Source organism: Arvicanthis niloticus, chromosome 10, assembly GCF_011762505.2.
Source record: "Arvicanthis niloticus isolate mArvNil1 chromosome 10, mArvNil1.pat.X, whole genome shotgun sequence".
Classification (NCBI taxonomy): Eukaryota; Metazoa; Chordata; class Mammalia; order Rodentia; family Muridae; genus Arvicanthis; species Arvicanthis niloticus.
In genome coordinates this window covers 65,628,190-65,649,608 of record NC_047667.1, presented here as the reverse complement: position 1 = coordinate 65,649,608, position 21,419 = coordinate 65,628,190, and the positions used below count along the sequence as shown (strand labels likewise).

General features: G+C 47.5%; 1 protein-coding gene across 2 annotated transcripts in view; it reads right to left on the bottom strand.

Annotated features, from left to right (window-relative positions):
- Positions 1-21,419, bottom strand: part of Kcnh1 (potassium voltage-gated channel subfamily H member 1) — a 305,856-nt gene that overhangs the window by 51,664 nt on the left and 232,773 nt on the right. For both annotated transcript variants that reach the window (XM_076941632.1, XM_034513126.2), the window contains exon 10: positions 19,390-19,586. In XM_076941632.1, the coding sequence (XP_076797747.1) occupies positions 19,390-19,586 (197 nt within the window). The remainder of the gene's footprint in view (positions 1-19,389; positions 19,587-21,419) is intronic.

The window sequence follows — 21,419 nt, the reverse complement described above, 5'->3', positions numbered from 1 at the left end:
CACCTCCTGGAAGCCAAGCTGCTCATGTGAGGCTGTGAACATGAGGGCCCTCCCAAGAGCAGGGAGTTTCTGGTTTGCAGACAGGGTGAGGGTGAATGCAGCCTCTGGTCTGCCCCTCAAGGGAGCTCTTTACTGGTGTGGGTGGGATCTTAAATGTCCCTTAGTCCCCAGCTGAGAGGTGGGGGAGTCTTTGGGAGGCAGATCCTAGTGGAAGGGGGAAGGTCAATGATGGAATATTCCTGAAGGGGATTCTGGCCCAGGCCAGACACAACATAATCAGCTTTCTCTCCCTCATATTCCCTGCTATGATGTTCAGAGATAGGGGGCAAATGATCTCAGAATGAAAGTATGAGTGGAATCTACCCGTCCTGTTTACAGGCTGACTTAGCTCATGTTTTCCTACAGCATTGAAACTGACTAGTATGTCTACTGTATAACCAGTATTCCTAGTGATCAAATATTTGAGCAGCAAGACACTCTACAGCAGATGTAGCCTTACTCATTTGTCTCCAAAATGCCCTCCTTTGTGCTGGACCCATCCCATGATCCCAACACAACCCCCAGACACTTGTTGTTTACCTTTTACTATCTAGGTACCTAGTTGGCTGAATCTGGGGACCCCTACTCCTTGCCACGGAAGGGTCTGCAGCTAGCTCCACCTGTCAGGGGCTGGGCATCTACTACCTTCCATGGTGTGGGTAGTCCACATGTAGCGGACTGTCCTAGAGCCTAGTATAAGGATCCAATGTCCCACACAGGCCCTGCTCTGTAGCCTTTCTCCATTCTCCACAAGAAGCTGTCCTCTGGCTTGCCTTCTATGGGGCGTGGATGGGCAGCAGAAAGGTGTTCTCCATCAGAGTTCAGATCCAGAATGTTTGAAATGACAGTACCCCCTCCGTGAAGCAATGAGAGGCCTCAAGGACGTATGTCTCTCTTCTGACTGACCCCCAACCTGGGCAAGGCTACCCTGAAACCCGGATGGCATTGCAGAATTTGTCCCTAAGCAAAGGCTGTGGCTTTCAAGGCTTAGCAGGCACCAGCATCAGGGCAGTTCCAACAAAAGCACCGGCTGCTCGGCCTCGCCCTAACCCCAAGGTACTAGCTCAACAAGCCTAGGACAGGGTCCAGAATTTGCTTTTTCTTTAAACAAAGAGTCAAACCTGGTAGCAGAGAAGCAGAGAGAGGACCTGTCAAGCAAGGTGAAAAGGCAGTTAATTAATTCATGGGGATACAGCAGGGGCTCGGAGAAGCAAATAATAACCAAAGATCGTACATGCAGAATAGAAAAATGCTTAAGTTCTGTGAATGCAGAAAAGGGTGCAATGAGTAAGACCTGAGGGGAACTAGTTTGAGTCAGGAACAGGAGAGCTGGGGAGGCTCTGAGGAAATGATTTAGGGTAACTTCCAGCCTCTTGGCTTTTCTAAGTTAGCCAGGTTTTAAGTAGTCAGATTGAGTCTCTGAGCCTAGAAATTCCGGTATTTTAGCATCCCAAACTATGTTTCCAGATGGCCTCTTGTTCCTAAAAGTAGCTGAAAAACCATGCACGACAACTAAGAAAGGTGGTCTCCAGACTGGAAAGCCGTAAGTCTGGTGTAAGGAGATACTAAGCAGAAAGCATGCATCAGCAAGGGTCTCCCCATTTTTATTCTGTTCCGGAAACACACCCAGGAAAATGCCTCACCTCCTCTGGGGCACTTCTGCCCACACCCACCCTGCCTCCCTCCAAGCTGAGCTGGATGCCTTGGAAAGCACCCAGGTGCTTCTTCCTCTGCAGCTGTCAGTTCTAGGATTTTCAGGGCAGACCTTGGGAACAGAGGCAGGGCACAGGAGGAAAACCATGGTGACCGTGCAGCCAGAAGCCGGCTTCTGGGATGGAATCCAACACTGGGAGAGAGTTGGCAAATGAACAGGGAGGGAGACCCAGAAGAGACACACAGGGGGGAGCTGCGTGTGCTAATTCTGCACAATATAATACCCCGGGGTCTAATCAGTGATATTCCTGATGAACATAGTGCAGAGACCTTTAATGCTGTCGTGGTGCCCAACTCCAGGGGCTCCCTCCTCCATGCCTCTTTGCCTCATTCAGATCGCACTTGTTGGGGTGTGCACACACGCCCTGGCCCGCTGTGCTCTGAGGCAAGGCTCGGGATGTACTTTTTGCTAAGGCAGTTTAAACAACGTCTACTCCTCCTTTGTGTTCTTACTCAACCCTCTTCACAGATTCAACAGGGAGCCAGGGGTGTGGCTTCTCTCCTTTTGGATGAAGAAGCTCAGGCTCTGGAGGTGTGGTTTGCTCAGGGTCAAATATGAATGATCCCACAGCAACGTGTGCCTTCAAATGCAACCCTCTCTGAACCGTCCATGTACTCTTGAAGACCAGGCCTTATATTCTTCTTTTTTCTTGGGATGGCAGCAGGCTAGAGTGATGTGTGTGTGTGTATCTCACACCACAAGACCCTTCCATGTCACAGGCAGAGGACACACCAGGATTTTCTGAAGAAGGGTACAAATAAAGCGTGTGCATGGACTCTGGATGGCCTTGGGTGTCTCCTGGATCAGCAATAGATGGATGACAGATATGTTAAGGAAGTGTGAAAGGCTTCCCCGTGTAGCAAAGAGAGATCTGGAGAAGCAAGGGATAGGGCAGGGGGCTGAGCTTTAAATAGAAAGCGTTGTCTGTACTGAGCTGTACAACTGCCAAGCTGACTTTATCAAAATGGGCCTATGCTGTGGGGTTCTACACGGCCGCCTCCTCCCCTGACATTACTGGACTTAACTGCTGTCTGGAGAGCCGGAGAGAGATTGAGTACAGTGCTGGACTGTGCACACTCTGCCTGCTCCACAGAGCAGCTGGATCAGGGCTCTAGGTCTCAGGAAGCAGGGATTTGGCAAGGGGCACTTGTTCTAGACCTCAGGGCTTTTCTTTCACTCTAGTTTCTGAGTGTGGAGTTAAGAAGGGTAGGAAATGGGGAAGCTAAGGGCAAAGTATTTTAAATTCTTGTCCCATGGGTCAGTACTTGGGTGGCAAAGGACAGGGCTGGCACATGCCACCGTGTTTACTGGGGATCGAATGAGCACCTTCATAAACGTGAAGACTTGGAGTGAAGATCAAGTCCTGAGGAACACACACAGCTCACCCCCATGCCCCATCTTCACATGGAAATAAGCACTCTATCAATTAACAGTCTGCTTCACCCTTTAAATGGGCCCTTTCATTAATTCATTAGTGACACTCGTGAGCATGGCAGTGTCCTATGGTACTGTACAGTTTGGGATTTTCCCAGTTCTGATTAAGCCATTCCAACTGGTTTATACTTGTGAAATGAGACAAATTCATCATGAAAAGAAACCACACAGAATCACCCAACGGCACCCAGGAACATTGTCTACAGGATAGCACATGCATGTTATTCATTGCTGAGACACTTCTTGAGCAGGGACCAGGGAGCAGTCAGCTTCACACTGAGTGTGTGCACTTGGTGGGGGGCTGTGCCAGGCCCTACAGCCTGTGCTTTGGCCTCTGCGCATTGTGTGGCTCCATTTTCACTCTTTGAGCACAGCTTGGAGCACGTGAAGCCGGGTCTTGAGGTGAGCATCATGTGGGAGGTACAGGAAGCCAAGAGGAACCTGCTCACCACATGCTCCCATGTCCCAAATGCCTGAAGAAACTCATGCAAGAATGGTTGGAAGTGGAAGGGACATTCTGAGCTCTCTTAAGCCATAAACACTTCACAATCAATCAGCTTCTGCACACCACAGCCAGTCAGCTTCTGCATATCTCACAGCCAATCAAGTTCTACACCCCTCACAGCCAATCAATCAGCTTCTGCACATCTCATCAGAAAACCAACTATGTATCTCACAGCCAATTGGCTTCAGAGACTGAGAAAAAAATATCCCTCCATTCCATGTTACAGTTCTGCACCTAACACATGGCTCCATGTTACAGAGAAACATATTACTTGGGCACAGTGATAAAAAAAAGAGCCAACAGAGAGACACTGTTGAGTGTGAGTTACACAATCCTTATAAGAACCTTGCTCAAGCATGTTTCCCCATGGAGGTGCCCAGTCAAGGCCAATCTGCCATCCCTTCCCCCAGTCTTCATAACAAGGATTCACTGGGAGTGGATTAGTGATTCACTAAGGTTTTTGATCACCTGCCCATCCTCTGTGGCTGGGCTTCTTACCCTGAAATCGCCCAGAACTTTCTGTATTAGTTCACTTGGGCTACTTCTTGGCTTTCTTCTAAGCTTCAGGCCTGAATTCTTCACCCTGGTCACAAGTTTCTGCCTGCCAGCTGGATGCCTCCTGTTCACAGCCTCCCCATCCTGCACTGGCTGGCTCCAGCTTCCAGTCTCTGCTCTTCACTCTGTTAGTCCTCCCTTTGTCCATTTGTGGCAGCCAGGTCTGGCCTTGCCTGGAGGCTTGGCCCTTAGAACCTTGTGATCTCTTGTCCCCATCAAATACCGCCAGAGTTCTCACTCTGCCCCTCATTAGAACCCAAACAGGACAGTGTTTCAGTGTCTCCTTAGTGTCAAGAATGTGCGTGTGCCTTGGTATGCATGCATACACACTTTGGTATTTGGACAAGACACTTTTATATGTTTTATTTCCTCAGTACCGTTCCTGTAACTTCATATGCAGAACCAGAGGCTGGGGGGACAGGAGGTAGCAGTATGTGACAAGCCCAGATCTCCTACCCACGCCCCAGCTTTAGATCATAAATCTTTTCCATTAACCTATCCATCACCTGTGAGCAGCTCTGGATGTCCTGATTCAGGGCCTTGACAACCTCCCCATCAACACAGATGGAGAGCTGCCTCCATCCCAGTTATTTCTGTCAACCACTGTCTCTCAATCTCTCATGTGCACATACATCAGCTGGGACCTTGTTAAACAGCAGATCCCAGCTCACCCTGTCAGAGGAGGCAGCAAGGGTTTGTATTTCTAATGCACATCCAAGGGTGACTGGCCCTCTGCAGAGTCCACTCTCTGTGGCAGGACTGAAGGCACAGGCAGAGGAGAGGACAGGAAAATGTACCTCGGCAGGCACAGAGGCTTAGCTCTCAGAAACTACAGGGAGACAGGCAATACAGAAGGCAAGGCAGGGGGAGGTAAAGATTTGTAGTGTCAGTTGGCTGGAAAGCCTTTTCCTACCCTGCCACTGAGGTCCTGGGTAGAACACAGAGCTGTTTCTCAAGGGGGAGTCTCTTGAATAATGCCCATTCTAAGTCAGAAAAGCCAGTCTATAGCTGAGACTCAGCTACATTTAAAACCCAGCAACACAAGCCCTGGCAAACTTGTTTGGGACACAGGGTGGAAAACTAGACATAGTTTAGGTTGTGGTGGAAACAGCCCAGAAAAGGCTTAGGAATTTAACCTTTCTCCCAAATACTTAATTTTATAAGCCAAGTCACAGGAAAGCAATCATGGTCTCCCAACTGTACTTTAAAAATCTGTTAAGCTGTAGGTGGAATCTTATTTTGGCTTGGCCAGGATAGGATTATAGGGGAATCAGAGGATAGAGACAGAGCCTGCAAGTCAAGCAGGGACAGGTGAGGAGATGGTGCCAACTCATGATGAGTCTCAGAGGCCAGCTCCACGGCCCCTTTGCTGTGGCACTGAGATTTTCTGCTCTCTGGAGCAAACAGGACAGGGAGATTATTAGCAGGCAAGGCTGGTGAAGCTATAAGAACTCACAGCTTTCTCATTTCATAATTAGCGACTTTCAGCTCTAAGGGCAGACAGGGGTAGACCCCAAGTCCAGCCCATAATTCAGGGCAAAAAATGCTCAGTGCAAGTGGGCCTGCTTAGCTCCACAGTGGAAACCCCCTCCTCCCCTGGAGGAAGAGCGAGAGGATGATCAGGACCAGCAGGAGTCTCCTGGGCAGAGCTTTCTGGAAGAGGTTCCTCAGGGAGGGGTGTAAGCAGGAAAGAGAAATGGAGCTGGCACCTGAAGGCTAGACTGGGCCATGAGGGAGGTGTAAGGCTGAGGAGGTCACCTTTACATCAGAAAGCTCACAGCAGGCTGTGTGCCTGTCACAGCTCAGTGGGGTAGGGGCATGAAGCCACTGCACACAGAATTTTGCATGAGATTTCTGGGCCTGGACCTTAATCAGAAGCTGTTAGGAATTATCAAAAGATTTAGAACAAGACAATTGCACGGAGCTAGAAAGTCAGTCATAGATTGTTCGTAACCATCTGAAATGAAGGCAACTTCATGACCCCTGGTGTCTTACCACACTCACCACCCCTATTAGCAGGAAGCTGTGGGCACTGCCTAGGTCAGGCCAGCACCTGAGGTGCCCAGACCCTCAGTGTCTGTGAGTCCCTCTCTCGGGCAGATGGTTCCTCAGGCTAGCGGGGAGACAATACTCATGAGAATCCTGCAGAAAATGATATCTTACTCTGAGTTAAAGAAACTAGCGATTAACCCAGTGTTTAGACCCCGTTCCAAAAACCACCAAGGCAAAGAAATGCAGCTTACATAAGAACACTGTTTGCAAGAAGAGACATTGTCTGTGCCAATGAAGGTCCTTAGAGAGGGCAGGGAGGGAGAGAGGAGAATGGAGGAGAGGAAAGGAGGAAAAGAAAGGAGAGGAATAGAAAGACCAGTGCAGAGGAGAAACAGGGTGAGGTAGTGGATTACAGTGTGCACCTCTAAACATTTCCAAATCCTAAAACTGACTCATGCTCGTGACCTTACACAGAAAAGAGGTCCTTGCAAATGTAGCCACTGTAAGGATCTCAAGATGGACCCTTCTTTGGGTTGGGAGATTTTTCCACACAGACAAGGGGCTGGGAGGCATCTGAATATTGACAGAGACTACATCCAGGCTATCAAAAGCTAATGATAGCCAGAAACCACCAGAGGCTGGTATGGTCCTCCCCTACAGGCTGAAGAGAATATGGCCTTACTTACTTACTTTGATTCCCAACCTCTGGACTCCAGAGCTGTGAGATAAAAATACTTGCTGTTTAAAGCCACCAAGTTTGTGACAATGTGCTGTGGCAACCACAAGGCACCAGCCCACTAGGAGATTCCTGGATGACTGTACCAAGGGCCACGGTATCACAGTACCACTTTTTATACACTTCTTACGTGATTCACCCTGAAGCCCGAGACTCCCAGGAGATACAGGGTGCACACAAATACTAGAAGAACCATGCACAGCAGCTGATAACTAAGGGAGTCATTTGAGACTCACAGTTCAGATGACACTGGCAGCCCAGAGCCAGGATGCCCCACAGCCTGCCCTTGGCCACAGCAAAGGGAAAGCAGGGTCTGCCATGAAGCCCCCCATCTTATCAGTAGGGAGGTATCTACTGTTGCCTCAGTCAAAGCCCGGGATCTTAAGTGTCCTATGGTCAACTCGGAGAGGTTGTAGACATGATTTATTTTTAAACTCCTTGAAGGGTCTCTGGTTTAAGAGGCCCTGGCTCTCAAGTGCCTCCTAAACCCATTTCCTGTTCTTCTCAACACCCCCTCCTGCCCAGTACATTCTAAATATTAATGATTTTTCACAAAAGCCGGTAGCCTTGGATGGGAACATTCAGTCTCCACGGAGTGCATGTCCACAAATTGATAACCACTGTATAGCACTTTGCCAAGTTTTACATCTTCCCAAAAGAAGGAACAAAGCCTCCCCAGCCGAGCAGAGCTGGGTCCACAACACTAAATGCTAGCAGGGGTAGAAGACACTCGGGGAACTGGCAGCCAGGAGGGGCTGGGTGTGTTCTCCACCTTGTTCCCCTAGTGCAGCTTCTGGGATGATTCATTTATAGGAAAACACACACACACACACACACACACACACACACACATATATATACACACACACACACACACACACACACACGGAGAGAGAAACAGAGAGAGAGAGAAAAACAGAGAAAGGGAGAGGAGAGGGAGACAGAAACACACACAGAGATAGACAGAGAGAGACACACAGAGATAGAGAAAAAGACAGATACACAGAGACATACATAGACACATACACACACAGATACACACACACACACACACACAGAGAGAGAGAGAGAGAGAGAGAGAGAGAGAGAGAGAGAGAGAGAGAGAGAGAGAGAAACAGAGAGAGAGAAACAGAGAGAGAGAAAAACAGAGAAAGGGAGAGGAGAGGGAGACAGAAACACACACAGAGATAGACAGAGAGAGACACACAGAGATAGAGAAAAAGACAGATACACAGAGACATACATAGACACATACACACACAGATACACACACAGATACACACACAGATACACACACACACACACACACACACACACACACACACACACACACACGCGCGCGCCACCACCACCACCAGTAGCAGCAGCAGCACTGCCCACAGGGAGTTCGGTGAGCCCAGATAGCAAGCAACCCTCAAGCCATGGAAATGAGGGGGAAGCACGCACAGGTGCAAACAGTGCCTGGCTCCTCAGAGTGAAGCAGTAATGACCAAAGCCCCCCACGCCGTGACAACAGGGTGCTGCTTAGGCCCTACCAGACTCTGTGTGCGTGTGTGTGTGTATGTCTGTCTGTCTGTCTGTCTGTCTGTCTCTCTCTCTCTCTCTCTCTCTCTCTCTCTCTCTCTCTCTCTCTGTGTGTGTGTGTGTGTGTGTGTGTGTGTGTGTGTGTGTGTGTGTGTGTTGCTCCTGGTCACAGAAACAGCTCTGCTGACAGGTTCACTGGGGTGGGTGGAAATGATTGCTGATAGACTCCACAGAGCTCTGCTGCCCATGACCACAGATAATTGGGCCCTGCCTCCAGCACTAGTCAACAGGCTTAGCGCTGAACACATTCCTATTCAGGTTCCAACCTGAGAGAAATGTCAGGGAGGAATTAGGAGGTGCTTAACACAAAGCCTGGGATGAAGATGCTGGCAGCTCTCCAGCAGCCTCGGCTTGTGGTCCAACAGCCAAACCAAGCTCTGCTGCTGTGCTCACTGGGCCAGGAGGGGGAGGATCAAGAAAACCTGGATCTGGCATGTGAGTCTGAGCCCAGCTCACAGTCTGGGGTTTGCAAAGGCATCTGCCTCCCTGAGCAAGAAGTTAGGCTGTGCCAAACAGGCACAGTTTCCTCTCCTCCAAAAACAGTATGTGCAAAACCCACTCATGCTCTCCAAAGGCCCCAGGCCTGGGCATCTTTGCTTTTATTTCTCAAGCCCCCCAACTTTCCCTATGCCAGTATTTTCCTCCAATCCCCCATTTCTGAAGAGACCTTTCTGAGTCTGTTCCACTGCCAACCAAATCAAACTGATGACCAGCACCCAGAACACTTCCTGAGCTGGGCACCACGGTTCCATAACTTTTCGGAACCCAAGCTCTGATAGGGTCTTCCAGCTGCTAGAACTAGGGACTTGGGAAAGGAAAGTAGAGGTTGCCAGTGCCCTGCATGACTGTGGGCAAAAGCCTTCTCTTTGTCAAGAGTTCTAACATCCTGTCTTCTGTGTTCTCTCTTGACACACTTTTCTTCCACTCCACCATCTGCCGTGGGTTTATCCCAAGCCTGCAGAAGCCTCTCTTCCTGCTTATGGTGAGGAGAACCCAGCGGAAAGCTTCACTTCGCCCAGATGGTCCCAGAGGACCCCTGGAATTAAGAGTGCAATACAACACATCACCAACAGGAGGCGCCAGGTGTGGCTGCAGCTAGCAGGAGTTTAGATGCCATATAACGCAAACATGTGACCTCTTTTAAAACTCTGTACTCCACGAACCAGAAGTTATCTCCCCATATGGTTTAAGCATTTGCAAGGAAGTGTGCTGGGAACACAGCAGCACACATAAGCTCTCTGCAAATAGATCTCTCAGGAATAAGGCACAGCCCTCGGCATGCTGCCTGAAGCAAAGGGGCTTTTTAAAAATTAAACCTGCCATGGAAAATATGCTGCCTCTCATTACTATGCACGGCCCAGGAGCAGTAAAAGCCTGAGAAGCCAATGGTTTGAGAGCTGATGGGCTGCTATAATATTGCTATGTGCCATGGGAATTGGGGAGGACACAGCCAACTTACCCAGCCCCGTGGGAATATAATTTCTCCATTCATGCTGACCCACTTGTTATACGGGAAAGAAAGCTAGCCCTGAAGGATGCTCTACCTTGAAAGGCTGAGCAGTTCCTATAAAATCTTCAAGCAACATCTCCTTGGGCAAAAGCAGATAAGGAAAGATCTAGAAATGCATTGGGGATTGAGGTAGGGGTGAGGAGAGGAGGTGTGAAGCTGGCCGGAGGTTTCCCCTCTGCAGACTCTCTTGAGTTCTTATTGCTCAGCAAATCGATTCTTATTATTCTTAACTCAGCATATCCAGACAAATGCATGACCATTAACCAATGCTACCGAATCAGCCACCCAGCAATGAGGTAGCCATCAGTGGTACCCAGAAAGATCCAGGTTTGTCTTCTGGTGGGTGAACTGGTGTCTCTTATCAGTATCCACCTAAAGTTTTCCCCACTGCTCCCATGTCTCATGGTAATTAAACCTTCCTTGTGTAAAGGCTTCTCCCCAGTCCTGGCCAGACTCTAAGCCTCTGAGTCTTCAGGACCCAGCCAAGCAGTGGATTTCCACTTAATCTGGCATCTAACTGTAAGCTGTCACTCCTCTGGCTCCTCATGATGGCCAGAAGCAAATTATATCCCTGATTGTTCCTGTCACTGAAGGTTTCTGTCACCTCTGCATCAGTGGAGTTGAGCCACAGGAAAGAGAATGTGATCTGGATCAGCCAGCCTCACTCTGCTTCACAGCTCAATGATGTGAACTCAGCATAACCCACAGGCCCCATCCCTGAGCAGACTGTCCAGCACCAACAGACATCAGGCGAGCCCTAGCGTGTCTGCACTATGCCCAGATGCACTTAGGTGGTGTCCAGGGACCTGATGCTTGCACAGAGCATCTCAGGAGGTAGCAGGCTTGGATGCTGCAGCCTCTTCACATCACTGAAGGCCTATAGGACAGATCTGTGTCTCGAGAACAGAGACCTGTGGTCACCACTCTGAAGAGTCCAATCTTGAGCACTGAGATCAGTTCAGATTCGAACTCCAATTATCTTCTCAGTGCAGGAGTCTCTGAATTTATCTAACCCATGGGGCCTCTGAATCTTTAGTGCCTTAGTGAGATTATAACCTATGCAAATACTTTAGTGCATTCTTGGCCATAGAGATAATAAAGAAAGGCGATTATTTGTTGCTGGCTGAGATCCTCACTACCTGAGGGCCTCTGGAGCAGTGGAGAGTTGAGGGATATCATAGGATATACAAGCCAAGCTCCAGAGGGAGAGAGCAGGAAGGTTTCTCTACAGATGCCACCATGCAGGCAAGGCTTTAAATCTCGAAGGAACAGGAGGGAGGCGTGGCATTGATCTGTTTATTTCCTTACAGGTGCCTTGACTGTTCCCTTGGTTCTTAATGCTCTAAGTCAGCTGGGCAGGGCAGACAAGTAGGTCAAGTAGACAAGGCCTGGCCCCCGTGAGACATCTAGACAGCAAGGGAGACACTCAGTAAGTGGATAATTAGAAATATAATGAGAACTACACAGAAGAGAGTAGTGCTCACTGGATTAAAATACAGAAGGCTTCCCCTAGACTGAGATTAAAGAAAGCCTCGCAGCGAGGGTCCTGTGAGGGACTGGAAGCTTCACCCTAGAAGACTAAGCAAACAACAGGGCTGTCATGAAACATCAGTAAAAAGAAAACCAAAGAGAACAAAGTTAATAGTGAGCTGTGTGACACAGTGACCAAGCTATGATGTGTACAGACACGCATGAGAGACTGGGCACATGACTCTTAATGCAGATGTTCAAAGTCCCCTTGGAGGGAACGAGTTGACATTGAGTCTATTCACCTGAGCTCTTCAAAGGCAGATGCTATTACACAAGTCACAGGGCAGCCTGGGTTCATTTCACATCTTGACTCTTCACTTCTTAGGAGGTGCTCAAATAAAATCTTCTAAGATAGCGGGGAAATGTAGAGGATAGGCTCAAAACCATAGAGAAGAACGTAAGAGTGGATGGAGCACTTACATAGAAACAGGGAGCACCACCACACTGGAGATTTGTCAGAAACACAGAGTGTGCCTGGCTCATAGAGAAAGTGCCTCGCTAGCAAAGCTTTGAGACTGGGTGGGAACATCTTTAGCCTCTTGAAGTTAACGCCTGTGGTCCAGCTGAGGACAGAAAGCTCGATGGAACACTGGCTGTTCACTCCTCAGAAAAGAAAGAGCCCAGGGACATAGAGCAGGAGGAAGCGGGCTGAGTGTGGAAGGAGCTCCCAAGGACCCTGTGTTTGTGTGTGTGTATGTGTGTAGTTTCCAAAGACTTATGTGTGTGTGTGTATGTGTAGTTCCCCAGGACCATGCGTGTATGTGTGTATGTATATATGTGTGTAGTTCTCAAGGATTGTGTGTGTGTGTTTCCCAAGGACCATGTGTATGTGTGTACATATATAGTTCCCAAGGACATTGTGTGTGTGTGTATGTGTGTACATATATAGTTCCCAAGGACATTGTGTGTGTGTTTCCCAAGGACCATGTGTATGTGTGTACGTATATAGTTCCCAAGGACATTGTGTGTGTGTGTGTGTGTGTGTGTGAGAGAGAGAGAGAGAGAGAGAGAGAGAGAGAGAGAGAGAGAGAGAGAGAGAGAGAAACATGCAGCAGGAGAGAGGGATGTTTCCAGCCTGGAACATCTTTTGGCTTCTCGATGCTTCTTAGGGAAGACTCGACTCTGAGGGTCAGCCACCACACATTCTCTACAGAATGTATCAATGAATGCACATTTATCAAGTTCCTGACCTGGGACCCATTAGTACACCTGAGAAAACATGGTTAAGACATGCTGCTCCCCGCAGAGTACATGGACCTTGGGCTCCTATATACCAGGTCAGATCTCTTCCAATCTCTGGTCAATACAACACGTCACATCATGTCATGCAAACTGACTGGAGTTAAACTCAATGGCCATAGCCCTTGGTGCCCCTTTCCCGTGTAGGAAAAATGGGTTGGGAAAAATTCTACCCATGATGAAGTTGGCAGCATCATCCTTCCAGGAAGCTCTCTGAAGGTGATAGTTGTGAGTCCCAAGATCTAGATTTGGGATGATCTGACCAAGAGACTCCTGGGTACCAGAATTCAGTTCCCCTAGTCCTTATTCCACTTGCACTTCAGCAGCTGGTGGGACACTTGAATTCCCAAAGAGCAACGCACTTGGCCATAACTGACATCAATCTTACATCCTAGACTGACCCTTATCTTCAGCATTGGCTATGGTACAAGCAGCACACACATTGATAGCTTGTTATCAAAGTACCCTCCTAAGGGATTACCATTGTATAAATGAATAAACCCAGGACCAGGGAGTTCTCATCTGCAGTTACTGAGCAGAGTCAAGCTTTGAACTCATGACTGTAGCTACAGCAGCCACATATTTTAAAGATATAATCAAAGGTTTAATTTCTTCAAAAAATTCACTGTACATTTTACTGCATAATATTATATTAGTTACAGGTACTTTCATATGAATATATTTTGCATGTTGAACATGCAAAGATGGTGAACATGAAAAGACGGCATATGCCATCTTCCATATCCCCTCTGTTATCGGTGCCCTGGGAAGCCTGACTTCCACTCTCGTGCCATGTATACATGCACGATTTTATGTGTTTATTTAAGATCTCGGATGTTGTCTGAGACTAGCTCAAGAAAGACCACATTTTTAACAACCACTCTTTACTGTCCTCATTGACTTCTGAGCACCAATGGCTTCCGTTCCTACAGACAGTGGAAGGAATGTAACTGGGCTGTAACTACCAGTGTGAGGAACCGTGCTCAGCTCTCAGTCTTCCTATCCCATAGTACCATTTTGGGGAGGCAGTATGAACCCACAAACCAGAAATAGCCACCCTTGTTTCACACTCACCAGTCCCTACCCACAGCTAGCAAATGGCAGAGCTTAGCCACAAGGAGACGTTTCCTGGATTCACATTCATCCCAGAATTTCACTGTTTTCTCAGAAGCAGAAGATCCAGCCTGGCCACTACACTGTCAGCTGGCATTGACATAATGAATAATGACCCTTTAGGCTTCCCTGTGACCATGGTGGACTCTACATTTGCTGGGGTCCTGGCAAGAGCAGAACCCAGGAAAGGCTATGCAGGTTTTTAGTGGTGCCTTCTGGTCCTGCTGAGGGGAGAGCAGGCTGATTTTGATTTATATTTTGCTGTCTCACAAAGATTACAATGTCAATCCCATCCTCGGTGCCCTCTGCCACCTCTGATTCCAGCACCATGATTTCATTATCCCTCTGGCTTGACAGTCTAATAGATGATTTTAATTTTACAGAAGGCTTCACTATGGTGGGATGACAAGGAAAGTATTGGCTAGGCAGAGATCATTTAAAGACTCAGGCTATGACACACTAGTGTTCAACAGGAAAATGTGTGCTGTTTCTGAGCTTTATAGTCTTTCTTTTTAGCTTACTGGCATTCCACAAGAATCAGAAAGTACAGAGAGGGCTTCTCAATACCACCTACGAGTAGAGCTCTGAGTTTCTGAGTTCTTCTGCAGAGGAAAATGTCTTTTGGTTAAAGTAGGCTAGAAGCATATGCCTGGCATTCAGGACCGTTCACCATGGCAACCTCTGCTCTAGAAAGCCCCTGTTTTGAAAGCCCTGGTGATGGGTATCAGCTTCCTCCCAAACACATTGGGTTGAGCCTTAATTATGATTTTTAGAAAAATCCCTCCTGGAATAAATTATCATAAAGAAACACTGCAGAAAAAAATACTCACATACACAATAACATTGGCTTTGAAAAGAAAGCCCTACACTCGGAGGATGAAACGCGCCCATCCAATTACCTGCATGCCAATTATCCTTGGCACTGGCGGCTGGTAATTACCTAATTGCTTGTATGCTGGCATCCTTGAGTTGTGGTACATTTGATCTACTGTCCTAATGATCAATCCCTGAGCCCCAAGGGGTGACACCTCTTCCCCATCCACAGGGATGCAGAGCCCACACAGATCATTAACCAAAGAAGCAGATCTGCTCCTAACGCAAGGGGACCAAGCATGACTTCAACTCTTCAAGCCTGGAAGTAGAGATGTGAGTGAGACAAAAGGAGATGAATGTGCACAGGGTCCTCCCTGCAGGGACAGGTTACAGTTATTGTGTTGGGCTTTGAGACATGGTCTCACTAAATCGTCCAGGCTGGCTTCAAACTGAGTCTATAGCCCAGTTTGTCCTTGACTTTGCAATCTTCATGCCTCTACCAAGTGCTGGAATCTGAGGCATGTGACCCCATGCCCAGCTATGCTATGCCATGTTATACTTTAATATGCATGATACTGTCGATAACACTAATCAGAGACCCTTGGATTATCTCCTTTTTGTTGTTGTTAGGTTGTTTTGCTTGAGACAAAGTCTCACACTATAGCCTAGGCTGGTTTGAAACTTGCCACGCACCCCAGGCTAGACTTGAACTAGCAGATATCCTCCTGCCTCATCTCCCTTCCCAAGTGCTAGAATTACAGATGTGAGCCAATATACCAAAATATTAGCTTCTCTTTACAAATTAAGAAGCACAGGCTTAGGTGTCTAAGAGCATCCAGCCAGTCAGCAGTAACTCTGAATTCAAATGAGACCTTATCCCCAAAGCAGTGACTTTCTAGAAATGGGTCAGAGTACTCCATAGGACATTGGCTAGATAGTAAAACTCCATGTCCATTTCCTGTACGTCTATAGGTTCCTTGCTTCTGGTCATGGTTATTGTTCATGACCATTGGTTCATGGTCATTGGAGATGCTTAAAAGACAGCCAGGCTATCCCCTAAGTCAACAGACCTGAAGAAAGTCAAAGGGTGTCACAGTGGCAGAAGCTGAGCCCCACAACTCAGGGCTGGATAGCCATGGGTACCACAGGTGCACAGTCAGGTTCAGAGTCTGTCAGTGTCGGGTAACCTTGGAAAGGGGCTTCTCTTCTGCACAGCCTCTTGGTTTACTCCCTTGAGTAGACACAATGACCAGCTCTGAGGATTTCAGAGCTGCTATAAATCAACACTGGGCCAATGCTGCTGCTCTTACCCTCCTGGAGTTGGCAAGATCTTACTCTCAGCAGTGTGACAACTCTGCCTGCAGAAGGCGCCTCAGGGCCTGCAGGATCTGCCAGCATCCTAGCCAGGCTCTGGGCTGATGGCTCCCCTCCCCCCACCCCTCCCCCCTCTGTCATGAAGCTGCATAGGCTGCTCCACTCAGAAGAAACCGGGATGCTGGATTCTCCTCACTCCCTGCTGATAAACCTGTGGTCCCCACACAGCTCTACTGCTATGTCGAGCTCAGCAGAGCTGGAACTCTGGGCAGAATCAGAAGGGCCTCTCTGTGAAAAGGCACAAGGGGATAATGGGGTGGAGCGTTACACAGAAGGAAACAATAAAAATCAACTTAACCAAGTGTCCTGTGTCCTAGGCTATCATTCAAGCTTCTCCATCTTCAAGATGAGGAGTCCTTCTTCCTAGTCCAGAATTAAAGAAGAATTAAGCAGCAGAGGCACGATCCAAATCAGTCTCATTTGTCTCAAAACTCACAAGCAAGAAAAATGGAAGGTCAATGTGGACAGTCTCCTGTCTGGCTCCGCACTGACCTTGCATGACTCTGGAGGACAGAATTACCTGACAAGACCCTTCCTGGCCCAGACTCTAAAGTAGCTCTGAAGGCAGCAGAATGCTTATCCACCTGGGCTCAGGGGTAGAAAGATAAGGTTTAGAATATGGAGGCCAGGGGAAGCCAGAAGGCTTCAGGAATGTTCTGGTCTGGAAGTCATTTGAGCTCTGATTCTTTCATTTCCAACCAGTTCTGTGGCATTTCTGTGACATGTCTGATCTCTGTGGCGTGTGGATGGTGAGGACAAGGAAGAGAGATGGGCTGGATACCGAGGCACGTTTTGGGTCTGAGATTTTGCTGTGCACTGGAGAAGGGCTATGAGTCAAGCCCCCAGACAGATACTGATGGCACAGTGTCCTCAGGACTCTTAGCAAATAATTCACTTGATTTTTGCCAAGCTGGAAACAGCCGCAAGAATAACTTCACTTTGTCAGAAAAAAAATGGAGCTAGGAGAATAATTCATGCATGCGATGTTCTCATCGTTGGTGCCCTGTGCAACCATGAATTAATTCACAGAAGGACACAATGGGAGACGACAATGGGTACTCCAAAATCACATGTCTCCTTTTCCAAGAAAAGAATGGCTCTTCACATAAAGGCTGTCACTAAAATTACTTTGGCTTCTATACCAGACTTAGAGGCACTTGGGATGGGATGAAAGGTCAGAGGTCAAGCAGCTTGACTCAACATCAGATGGTTGAATTCCTCCCATGATGTTCCAGAGTCGGGAATTAAGGGATCCCGAACACCCTTGGGTCCTCACGCAAGCTGGGATCTGACACTTGAAGGACAGTCCGAGACTGTCCACAACTTCAGTTCTTGCTCTTCTCCAGAGCTGTCAATCACTCAATATGCATTAAACCAGTCTGACCACGGAGGCATCATTGCTTTTTGTTATTTTTTAAAAACAGATTTACTTGATCCACAATTATTCCAAAATAATTACTCCTCCAAATAACTCAAACTGTATATTTTTCAACCCATATCACCAGCAATGCTGAGAGCCGATTATAATCAACTAGCTTTCACAGATAAAAGGAATAAACCAAAATAGCTTTTAGGAGAATCCACTTGGCTAAAAGTATCTTCAGCAAGCATTCCATGCTCCCAGCTAGCAGACAAGTGAGAAACACATCTCCAGCAATTCCCAGCCCACCCTGGAGGTCACATTGGCAGGCTTGAAATCGAGGAGCTGGAGAACTGTTTTCTCTATCACCTTGAATTGCATGATGGGGAAACAGAGGCACAAAGGCCCACCTCTTTCCCCTCATTGAATGGCACATGAGTTGCAGGCACTGTATCTGGTTATGCACTAAGAACATGGGATGCTCTGGTGCTCCCAGGTCTCTGAGCAGGATGTTCAAGACAACGGACCAGAGGGACTAGAGCAAGAGAAGACCTACTGTGCATAGCCAAAGGCTGGCCTTAACAAAACTTGTTCAAGGGACTCAAGTGCCATGCTCGTGTTTCTTCCCCTGGACATTGTCAAATGCTTTCCTAATAGGCTATCTTCCTCTTCCCTTATTCCAGCATGCCCTCTACACTTGACTCACTCCCTGGACATGGCTTCTCTGACTCCCTCTTCACTACCCCTCCTACATTCTTGTTACACTTTGGGGGAGTCATGATCACTGTAGTAGCTGCATGAACTCCCATTAGCTTTCCCGTACAGCACTTCTTTTAGGTTTGGTCCCCTGAAGGGAGGGAGTCTTTGGTTTTCTTTATCTAGTCCAGTTCATCTGACACCAGGAGAGATCTAATGAGGCAATGAATCTTTCAAAGTCTGGACGGCTAGCAGGAGTTTGTCACACATAGGCAGGAAAGTTTTCAGCACAAACCACACATACAGCTAGATTGGAGACCAGGACTGTGAGCGGCAGGTTAGAGGGACGGGTATGAGGTCACTATGGGGAAACTTATGAAATCCTTCCAAGTGTACCCTCTTGGTCTGGAGTGACCATGGTAGATTTTAACCAACAATGATGGATGACACAGAAGAAAGCCAGTCGTGAGAGCAGGTGTGGACCTTGGGAGACTGAGAGAGGGGATTGAAAGTTTGAGGGCTGCATGGTAAGATCTTAAAACAAACAAACGAAAAATCACAAGAAACTAAAGACTTCACAGAGAATATGGAGAGAGATGGGAAAACTCAGACAACCTGGTATGAAAGAAACAGCTTTGGGGAACACATTTTTTTTTCCTTAAGACTCATTTCTCAAGTAACTGGCTGGCTGTAAAACTTCCTCCTGACAACCAAATCCCACAGCTTTCTTTGCTGACCTCAAACTTTCATACTTTCCTGTTTGTTTTTTTTTTTTTCCCATAAAATGTCATTACCAGCCAGCTGCATAAGTAGCTTTAGACCACGCTACAGGTCCTAGGCATGGGGGTGGGGCAGCTACAGTAGACACTGATCTGGTGACTCCATGTGGCCATTCTATAAGCCCCCATTTTAGCCATCTTTCCAAAATGCTAAAAGGTCCAAGTGGTGCTAGGAACTACGACCCACAGACAGACACAGCAAAGCCTCTCTGCACTAAGGCTGATCCAACTCCTAGTCCAACAGACTTGCTTTCCTCTCCACTGTACAACAAAAGCTCTAACAAAGCAAGCAACACACAGGGCTGCCTTGGAGTGTTCTTCTCCACTTAAATAGAAAGCTAGCAGATTTCTCAAGCCGAAGTAATTACCAAAGTGCACAGGCAAAAGCTTAGAAAGAACCAAAGCCCCAAGCTCACCCTCTTCCTCAGATTGTAGGTGAGAATCAGGTTCCGGGAGAAGGAGTGGGAGAAGGCTGTGTAGAATTCTAGCACTTTCTGCAGGGCGTCCCTCTTGATCACGTGCAGGTCACAGTAGGTCAAGGCCCGGACATTAGCACAGGACTGTGCAAGGGTAGCCTCCTTCCAGAAAACATCCCCAAACACGTCTCCTTTCCCTGAGGATAGAGAGTTGTCATGAGCACAGTGACAGTCAGGAGGGATCTGTAGTCACTGGCAGCCTGCAGGCTGGGCTCTGAGAAAACAAAAAGAGTCATTATTTGGACCCTAATAACATGCAACTCAAGAACCTTTAAGAAGCACAAATGCATGCTAATGTTCCTTCCTGCAAGAGTGGTGCTGATCCCCTAGAAAGCCACCACCTGTTCTTATTAGTTTGTCTATACCTCATTTTCTCCATAGACTGCTCATAACCTGTGATTACTGTGTGGCTTGTTGTGTGTCTTTGCACACAAGAGCTGTGTACCTTAATCCTCTCAGAGCACAATGCTTTACCTGTTGTGTAGCAATTTCTACACATCAATGTGAACTATTCCATCCTGGAAAGGAAGCTCCTTAAAACTTAGGAAGTCTTAAAATAACTCACAAGTCTTAGAGACTCCCTGAAACTTATCAGATTCATAAGGCTCCTCCCCTTTCAGGTTATAGAAGCAGTAAAGACTGCCAAAAGGAGGAGGCTCTCCAGTCTGCAAGCTTCCTGATAAGCAGAGAGCTCAGGGTTGCCATGTTCATGAGTTGTTGCCTCTGATAGGGTGGGCTTTGGTGGTATATCTGTCTCTGAGCTATAGATGTTTATGTAACTACTCTTCATTTATACTTCCATAATACCTGCAACAAATTCATTCAGCAAGTTGAGATTTGGAGGTATTACTTTGGTCTTTCTTCAGTTCTTTCTCTGAAATAGGGAGACATTTACTCATGTCTCCCTAGAAACTGTCATACAACAGAACTACATAGTAGGAGCTTGGTTGATACTGGTAGGCAAAGAGGAAGTGAGTGCCAAAGTGAGCCATAGGTCTACATCTGTTGGTCTGGGAGGTGAGTAGATATTCTCCACAGATGGGGTGTGTGTTTGTATGTAGACATCTCAGGAACCGAAGAACAGGGAAGCTGTGCCTAGCTGAGACTATCTACCTAGAATCAGGCAACGGTAGGTTTGACCCCTCCCATATTTGTCCCTGCCCTAAGGATGAATTTGTGTCATGTGTCTTTCTTCTCCCCCACACCTCCTGAAATGTGTTCTTTAACCTTGCTAAACGCCCACCTACTTGCATGCAATATAGGCCCTGTGCAATTGCATCTCAAGGCTCTTCTGTCTCTGGAATCCTATAAGTACATTCAGTGAATCAATACAAGATTGTAAAATAAATGCTTACATCACAAACCTGTATGTTGAAATTCAAAACCCCAGTATAACAGCATCGGGAGGGAGCCTTTGGCCTTAGAGTGACAAAGACAGAGTTTACAACTTTGTCTCATGTCTGATCCTTTGGCACCTTCATAAAAGGACCCAGAGAGTTCTCTTGTGCTATTTCTTCCATTTTCATATACAATAAGAAGTAGGCAGTCTGCATCTGAAGAGCCTCATTATAACTTGACCATGCTTCAAGACTGTATGAAATTTCTATTGCTTATATGGCAGCCCTGCTGTAGCATTTTGTCATAGCAGCCCCAAATAAGACATGTAGTAACCTTCGTTGTCATGTGCTGATCTACCTCCTCTCGGAGACATTCTCCCCATCCTTCAAAAGTATGAATGTTTTAGTCTGTGTCTACTGTAAAACTGAATTTATTCCTGACATAGTCTATGTGGTTTGATTGTTCACCTTGCTTACAAACTTCCAAGGCAGATTATGAATTCCCAGGGGGGCCAGAGAAGAACATGCAGAGGAAAGAGAAAGCAAGAGTGGTGTTGGCCAGGCTCCCTAGACCCAGGCACCCTTGGTGCTCAACAAGCAGCTGTCTTCCCACACAGGCTTAGTCACTTCTTC